General features: G+C 50.6%; 1 protein-coding gene across 11 annotated transcripts in view; it reads left to right on the top strand.

The window, feature by feature from the left end:
- The window catches only part of GTF2I (general transcription factor IIi), a 96,084-nt gene extending 94,046 nt beyond the window's left edge, over window positions 1–2,038 (top strand). For all 11 annotated transcript variants that reach the window (XM_006770866.2, XM_006770862.2, XM_006770864.2 and 8 more), the window contains 2 exons: window positions 104–179; window positions 909–2,038. In XM_006770866.2, the coding sequence (XP_006770929.1) occupies window positions 104–162 (59 nt within the window). In that variant the 3' untranslated portion in view covers window positions 163–179; window positions 909–2,038. The remainder of the gene's footprint in view (window positions 1–103; window positions 180–908) is intronic.
- Window positions 2,039–8,913: the final 6,875 nt, after the last annotated feature.

Below are 8,913 nucleotides of genomic sequence, written 5' to 3'. Positions count from 1 at the left end.
CTGCTGAATTATGTTAGTAAATAGTCTGGTATGCGTGGATTTATAATCGAGCAGATTTGCATTAATGGTGCTATTAAACAGTTCCCTTTTGTTTTCTTGATAGAAACAAAGGAGACTGATGGAAGCTCTCAGATCAAGCAAGAACCAGACCCTACGTGGTAGACCTCTTCCCTCCTAGGGTAACTCGGCTTCTGTGGCTTCTGTGCCCAGGATGTGTATGATGACCGCCTGAGCCCACCTGCATATTTATAAGCCAGTGTGTTTTCCCTGCTTCAGCCATAAATGTGGCCCCACCTTCAGGGGCCAAGTGAAAGCCATAAGGGGTTGTTTTTAGCTAAAAGATTCAAGTAGGATTTTTCCTTGGATCAATATATCTGTCAGTCAAAGGTATAAATGCACTATTGCCTTAAAAGGAAAATGTTTTATTTTAATTCACAGGGTAAATCTTGTCCTCACATTGGAATTCACTGAGTTAGTATCACTTCACTGACTTTCCCCCTAATGATAATGAGAGTATTCGCAGTCTGGCTGAGCTGCACAGTTCATTGTGCATCTTACATAGTTAAGTTACAAGCCTGACCCTATTATTCCAGACTTCTTAAACTTAGCCAGGTTAGTGGCAGGAGGGGCAGCCTGGATCAGGAATCAGCAAAACTTGGTTCACATGTCTGTTGAATCTCACTATGCCTGAACTGTCCCATGTCTCGGTGATAGTCCCAGGACAGTCCCAGGACAGCTTACCAGTCCCCATCTGCACCTGGCAGTGTGCTTTTTATAGATTCTTTTCTCATGGGGTCTGCCCCGTACTGTCAACTCATGGATTTAAGTACTAAGTTATGGTGTTTGTGAATGTTTAATTCCTATAACCAGATTAACTGTTTTCTTGTTCATTTTCTCTCCTATTTTAGCTTAAAGTATCAGTGGGTGAGAAGAGCTTTTCGGACCTGTTACTGCCCCAAGCTGTGTAATATACTTGTATAACAGAAATACCTTCTATACAAACCTTTTTTTCTACTTTTAGATAGAAATGTCTACTTTTTCAGCAGTTCTGTGAATTGAATTAAAGAGCAGAGTGACTGTAGATTTGGAATGGCTGGTTTACTTTGGAATGTATTTTAAGGATTTTACAGCAATGCTGGAAAACGACAGGGATGAATCTCACCAGATTTTTTATGGATTTGGCAGAGCCTTCAGCTATGGTGTTTATTTTCCAACCAAGTGAAGATATCTCCTACCGGAACATCTCAGCTTCTGCAGTGAAGAAGACACCTGCGATAGTTTAGTTCTTTAGTTTTTCTATTTGAAAAATCACTTAAATGATCCTTTTGTTCACGGCTCTCCTTAATGACTAAGTGAACAGTTAGTATCTGTATATTTGACTAAACCTTTTCCTAAGCTATCTATCATGGTTTATACGTTTTTTATCATAATTAAAAAAAACAACTATCTGGAGTACCTAATAGACAATAAGAGATGAGTATCTCAGCGTGTGGCTTATAGATGGAATACAGAGAACCTCTTCCACATTTACTTTTCACCCAAATAAAGTGCATGGTGTACCAGAAGTTTAAGACCGGGTATGAGTGTTTGGGCAAGCTAAATGACACTAAAGCCTCACTGTCTTGTAACCTATTGTGGTGTGGATTTTTTCGGAACACTGTTCCAGTTTTGGATCAATCTCAAGGGGTTTTATTGCCTTCGTTATTTTATAATTCTACTTATAACTTGAGGCTCCAGTGTGGGGAGTGAGGGGTCGTAAGCTAATTATGCACCCGCTGATGTTCTGCGCCATTTGTAGGAGAGTCTTACATGTGTTAAGATTTCACAGACAATAAGAGTTGTAAAATACCAGCTATATGAAAACTAGAGTATGTGATGGCATAGAGTGTTCATTAGCTTTATCACAATATTCATAATGGAGAATTATATTACATGGTAGCAAAAATAGGCATTTTTATGTGTTGCTTATATTTTACCTCAAATTAAAATGTAGATATAGGGTAATAAATAAACTCCATTCATGCCTTTCACACACTAATTCATTTCTTTTTAAGGTGTTTTCATGAGTGTGTCTGGGGAAACTGGTGGGTGTGGTTCGGTGGTAAGTGGAATGCACATGAGGGTTAAGTTGGCATTCATCTTCAGAGGCTCCGGTGCTCATAAGACACCATGGTTTATGGCAGCGATTCTCAACCTCTGGGTCGCGACCCCTTTGGCGGTCAAATGACCCTTTCACAGGGGTCGCCTAAGACCATCCTGCATATCAGATATTTACATTACGATTCATAACAGTAGCAACATTACAGTGATGAAGTAGCAACGAAAATAACGTTATGGTTGGGTCACAACATGAGGAACTGTATTTAAAGGGCCAGAAGGTTGAGAACCACTGGTTTAAGGAATGCTCTCCTGAAGGAATGTTCTGTCTCTCCCCTGAACAAAACAGGCTTAATTCCTTCAAGAAAATGTTGAGCCTCAGGCAAGGGATCCTGTTGCTGCATCCATCCGTCAGTCTGTCCTCTGGAAGGGGCGGGGTGGGGGGGGGCAGGTCATTTCTCTTAACTCACTGTCTCCCGAAGCTTTTAACATGTCTTCCTCAGTCTCCGCCTCTACAGTCCAGGCAGGCATTTTAGCTTCCGTAGAACAGCGTTGTTTCCTGGTAAGTTGCCTCCTTTCCCTCATGGCAACATTCGCCCTAGTCTCAGCGCCATGCACTTGTAGACAGCGGGGTGGCAGTGTCGCCCTGGCTCCCCCCTCCCGAGCCCCCTCTGTAAGATGAAGCCTTCAGCTCCTGGGTAATGAATAGCGCGTCCATAGCGAGACGATCCTTCCTTCGGGGATGGGGTTAGGCTTGCCCACCAAGACCTGTATGTGGTCAGTAAGGACCAGACATAAGAGCAAGGTCCTGTTCAGATAGGTCTTGCCAGTCATTTCAATGTGCTTAGTGTTTGTGAAACATCCTGATTCCATAACAGCTCAGGTTAAACATTTTACCAGGGGGTAGAGTGACTGAGAACATAGACTTTGTGACCAAATTGAAACTCCACTTGTAGACAGCTGTTTTCTTGAGAGAATTTCCATCGAAAAAAACCAAAAAATCAAGAAACTGTCATGGTGTTAATTGAATACTGTCAACCGCCACCCCAAGCTCTGGACCTCCAGCAGCTGCCTGGAGCAGCCTCTGTCCTCGGGGGGTGGGGCAGAGCAGCTGTGGCAGCACGGAGAGCGAGTCTGCTTTCTGTGGGTGGCCCCGCCTGCCCAGACTTGAACTTCCCAGTGCACATAAGCTTACCCTTTACAGCAGCTGGCACACCATGAGACCTGTATCTTTCACTGGTCTAAATCGCCAGCACACAGGAAGTGAGATGGTGTGTACTGTGCTCCGTGTGCCTCAGCCTCACTCCCAGGCTGGGGGCCAGGACTTGAGCCCAGGTCAGTGGCCCCCGTCCTCCCATAAGGCAGCTGTTTACAGCAGGCAGCAGTTCCCTCCCGAAGCATTTGGTCATTCTGAGCATCCTTCCTGCCTCTGTTTCTGCTTTCTTCCCCCCCCCCAGGGACCGAAAGGTCTGCTTGAGAGGAAGACTGAACAGGCCTTTCCAGTTTCACTTGACACCCCAGCCCCGTACTGTTCCAGGAACTCGCTTGGCTTAACTGTTAGTGGGCAGATCATTGCCACACACCAGTGGGCATCTCTGGAATGCACGGCCCAGTGCTTGTCCTCAGTGGAAGTGTGGGTTTGGAAGAAGAGCCGTTCTCCCGGGGATGCCTCCGGTTCTTTGGGAGGGGGGAGGGGGAGGGGTGGCATGTTAGGAATTGAGATGGCCTGTAGGCCACTCTCTAGTGTATGGGCTCTTCACTGTGCTGCCCAGACCTGTGAGTCTGGTGGGATGAGCACAAATGGGGCTGTTCATCCTTCTGTTTGCCCTCCTCCCTTCCCCCCTCTCCCCCGCCCCCGCCCAGAAGTTGCTTTCCCAGCCTCTAGTTTGGCTTCTGTTTTACTCCAATATGGGATAAGAGGTAATTAACTTCTCTGTGCTTCACCTCCTGGCTGCCAACCTTGGCTCAGAGCAGTTTAAGGCAGCTTGCAGCTGGTTTGTAGAAATGACTGCCTAGGAGCCTCATGACCTGTTGACTTTAAAAAAAACAGGAGTGGACTGGCCCAGCCTGGCTGCCAGGGTCTTCCTCACCCCTGGAGCTGAGAAAAACAAAGCACGGCAGGATTACTAGGGTCTTGTGTCACTTTACCGCCCCCTCCTGCCCTGCCTCACCCCCAGCCGCGCATACCTCTTGGTTTTGTTTTGAGGAAGTGTCAGAAAAGTTAGTGCTGAAAGCAAGCTATGATACAATATCCATTTGCAAAGGTGTTTCCTGCCAGATTTCCTTCTCAGAAGCAAGGTGGTTTACAGGCGTTTAGTAGCTTCCACTTCATGCGTGGTCTCAAGGCTGCTCATTTGAAGTCTCCAGTGCCTCAAGCTCCATATAGCGATCAAAGACCATGCCCTGGGCAGTGCCCGAGAGGACCTGGTGAGGGTGTCCCCACCTGTTTCAGTAAGAGTGGGGCAGACCTACCAAGAGGCAGCCAAAGAATAGACAGCCCACATCCTAGGTCATGAGATCAAGATAAATCCGGAAAGGGCCTATTGAATTGCTCTGCAATTTAGGCTGAAAGTGTCCTCTCCCTTCTGGTGACCAGCCTAGATCCTCCAGGGAAAACCCTTGGTAGAAGATGGCAAATGCAGGATTCCAAAAAAGCAAGGTCTGAGAAGGCAACCCATGGTCACAAAGCCATAGCAAGTGTGGACTCGCAGGCTCTCGGGGGCTATCCCACAGTCCCACCCACCTCCCCACCAACAGTTCCCACAGAGAACGTGAGCCCACCCGTGGTCCAAGCCTTGCACAGGTGGTCCCAGCCACCTGGGTGCCTGCTCTCATGGGACACAATGGCCCGAGAAATAGGTTCACTGTCAGTGTTAACTTGCCAAAGGACACACAAATGAAAGAACCAGGGTTCAAAGCAGGCCCATGTGGTTGTCAAGCCACCGTGCCCACAGCCAGTGTCAAGCCGCATGCCCTCCACTGTCCAGAGGCCAAGGGGGGGAGAGACTTCAGGGCGTGTGGTTCCCAACACTGACTGTGCCCTGAGTCTGTCTCCTAAGTGCAGGCACCTGTTCCCTTCTGAGGAGGACTCGAGGTCCACCCCAGACCTGGCCAGAGCCCATTCCTAGTCTGATTGTTCGAAAAAGGAAGATTCAGGGTCCCCTGGGAAGCGAATAGTGAGCGGCTGACATTTCTGCATAGAGACACCAGCCTGCGGTTAGAGCCTCAGCCCCACACAGCTGGCCCACCACCGAGTGGCCCCTCTGCCTACCTGTCGGCAGTGACTCGGGGCCCATCTACTCTGGGCACCAGGCGAGAACTGGCCCTGTGGGCTGGCCCCGGAGGCCTTATTCGCTGGGCCTGGCATGGGGACCCCGGCTGCTCGCTTGAGAGGGGGCAGGAGGGCTTCAAGTTAAACTCGAGGAAAACTCCTAAGCGAGGGCTGACTTGTCCCAATTTTAGGATTCCCTCGGAAGCACTGCCTGGGCCTCAGGCTGAGATGCCAAACACCTCTTCACACAGCCTGTCTCCATGGCCCGCCTTGGGGATTTCCTGGTTGAGGAGCTGGTCAGCCCAGCCCAGCTCCTCTGGGTAAGGCCTCCGACTGGAGAAAGTGGCCTCTAGAGAGAAGCCAAGACTCTTGAGGCCAGACTGGGAAGTCCCACCTCTCCTCCAGTCTGTCCCAATGTAAGAGTTTCCCTCTTTTGGGGCGTTCATTCAGGCTGACGAGGCCTCCCGTGTGAACCACCAGTCACCATTCATTCTCATGTTGTTCAAGAACAAGTAGTGCTAGCTGGGTGGCTCAGTTGTCCTGTGTACCAAAGGGTGATGGGTTTGATTCCCGGTCAGGGCACATACCTAGGTTGCAGGTTCCATCTCCAGTCCAGGCCCATACAAGAGGCAACTGAGCAATGCCTCTCTCCTCCCCCCACCCCCCACTTCCTCACACATAAACATCCCCTGGTGAGGATTAAAAGAAAAAAGAGCCCGGCTTGAATGGCTCAGTGTTTGAGCATCCTATGAACCAGGAGGTCACTGTTTGATTCCTGGTCAGGGTATATGCCCGGTTGTGGGCTCAATCCCCAGTAGGGGTGTGCAGGACGCAGCCAATCAATGATGCTCTCTCATCATTGATGTTTCTATCTCTCCCTCTCTCTTCCTCTCTCTGAAATCAAGTTTTAAAAAATGTTAAAAAACAAAGCAGATGATCCCAGTGGTTAGGAGCAGGGACCTGGGATCCAGACTGCCTGGGTTCAAGCCCCAGCTCTTTGCTAACCAGGCGTGGCAACCTATTTACCTCTTTGAGCCCCAGCTTTCCCATCTATAAAGTGGGATGATAGTTGTACCTACCTGATCACTTCATTGTGAGGCTAAGATGTGATCATAGATATAAAGCACTCCTGCCCCGGGTAAGTCCTTCCCTAACACGCACTTCACTGGGAAGAGGGGGATCCTGGGGACTCGGTATTGTTCTCAGACCAATAGAACCTAAGTCTAGGTGACACGGAGCTAGATATCTACTTTATAAGAAACTGTACATCTGCCTGCAAATTTCTTTTTTTTATATAAATATATTTTTATTGATTTCAGAGAGGAAGGGAGAGGGAGAGAGAGATAGAAACATCAATGATGAGAGAGAATCATTGATCAGCTGCTTCCTGGATGCTCCCTGCTGGGGATGGAGTCTGCAACCCCAGGCATGTGTCCTTGGCTAGAATTGAACCCAGGACCTTTTAGTCTGCAGGCCAATGCTCTATCCACTAAGCCAAACCAGCTAGGGCTACAATTTTCTATGTATTTCACAATTTAAAAGTTTTAAAACTTTAAAAGTTTGTATCTCACACTCCCCAATCTGATATTTATTCATTACCTCCTTCCTTCACTTCTGTTTACTCCTTTTCTAATCATTTGGTCACCGGCAGCCGGTGCATAAAACTCAGTCCTATCTCATGGTGACAAAAGGCTATAAGTCGGCTGATGGGTCACCGCGGGGTAAAACAGTTCTTATCACTTCGTGCCTTGGCCACTTCTCTGCCGGAGGCCATGTGAGGGGCAAGGGAGTCCTGGGGAGGCCGCAGGAGGGAAGTGGGAAGGTAGCAGCTGCCGGCTCTGGCTGGCTCCCGGCTCCCGGCTCCAGCCCAGCCGCTGTGGCTGGTGCCCTCTGGCCAGGGCAGCCAGCCAGGCAGTTATGCAAGAGGGGAAAGACTTCTGGGAGGAAAGGAAGGAAGTGCTGAGGGCCACGGACCCTGAGCTCAGGAGGAGGTCCTGCTTGCCCTTCCCCTAGACATGCCCTGGTAAGCAATGCTGTGAGTATGACCTCAAGCAGCACCTGTGGGACAGGGCAGACCAGAGACTAACAGAGTCCGTCAGGGGGGGCCACTTACTGAATAATTAAAGGGGAGCCGCTCAGCAGTGAGCCCAGTGCTCTGTGCCAGGGCCCGCCCTCCTGATGTGAAGTCACTCAGTCCATTCATTGTTTTCAACTTTTTATTAAAGTAAAACAGACCCAGAGAACAAAGCCATCCACAAATTTCCTTGCCTGGGGCTACATTAATTTTCAGAAAGTGCGCACACTTGTGGAACGAGCATCCTTATCAAGAAAAGGCCCATAACCTGTGGCCTCCTGCTCCCCCTTCAGTACCGGTGGCCCCCCAGACCAGCGTGGGCAGCCGGCGCTGGATAGACACGTTCTGCAGGTGTGCTTTCCCCCTGCCGTCTCCCCCACCACACTGTCGGAAGGTTCGCCCCTGTGTGTGGCGGTTCCATTTCATTGCTGAGCAGTGTATCCTGTGTGGGAAGATCCTTGATGCGTCAATGGAAAGGATTTGCAAGGCTTGCCACACCCAGGGCTGGTGACCTGCAGGTGGGAGGGAGCAGCAGCGACTGAAGGGGACCTCCCAAACAAGTTATTCTGAGCCAGACGCCAACCCAACCCTCGCCCCCAATAGTCCAGGGGGGCCCATGGCCCTGAGTGCTCTCGGTGCTCACTGCCTTTGTCAGGTCTCAGTTTTGCAGTCTGCCCGCCTGGGCCACAAACTGGCCTCTCTCAGGTGTGCTGCTCCCCTTCTCCCCTTTTCCTCCCAAATCGCCTTCTGGCCAGAGATGGCCCATTTCACCCAGGAGGGCACAGCCAGCTCTGAGGGCCCATTCTTTGGCCAGGATTTGAACTCAGGTCAGAAAGTCTGTCCCAGCTGCCACTGGCCCTCAGCCGGGCTCACACAGGCATGAGCTCCTACCCTTGCACACACGGCCCTGGAGGCGTCCATTCATTCACGCAGTGAGTGAGGCAGCCGCTCTCCAGATGCTGAAGGGAGTCCACTGGGTGCCTGAGCTGGCCAAGTCCTGTGCTCATGGGGCTCACACTCCGGCCAACGTGAAATGGGTAATTTGCCAGTTGTGGGAAGTACTCTGAATAAAAACAGAAAGGCGGCCTGGGAAGGCATGAAGTTTTGCTATTTTATGTGTAGTTACCATGGAAGGCCGCCCCGAGGAGGTGCCATTGGAGCAGAAACCTAGAGAACGCGCGGGAGGGAGTTACAGGTCTGTGGGAGATGGGGCGCGGGGCAGCCCGCTGTGTTTGGGGGCGGCAGAGGCCATGGGGGAGAGTTGAGGGGGACAGAGGCCGCCACCAGGAGCGGTGGTGAGAGAGTCCCCACCTGCGAGGCCTTGCGGGCCACGGGGAGGACAAGGACGAGGACAAGCTTGTCCCGCACCCCTGCGTGCGAGCGGCCGTCCCGGTCCCCGCGGTGGTGGCCTGGGAGACCCAGACGATGAGAGAAGGAGGAAGCCCGTTCTGCGCCCTCCGCCCCTCCTGCC

Source organism: Myotis davidii, unplaced genomic scaffold (genome assembly GCF_000327345.1).
Source record: "Myotis davidii unplaced genomic scaffold, ASM32734v1 scaffold424, whole genome shotgun sequence".
Classification (NCBI taxonomy): Eukaryota; Metazoa; Chordata; class Mammalia; order Chiroptera; family Vespertilionidae; genus Myotis; species Myotis davidii.
This window is presented reverse-complemented; position numbering and strand designations above follow the sequence as displayed.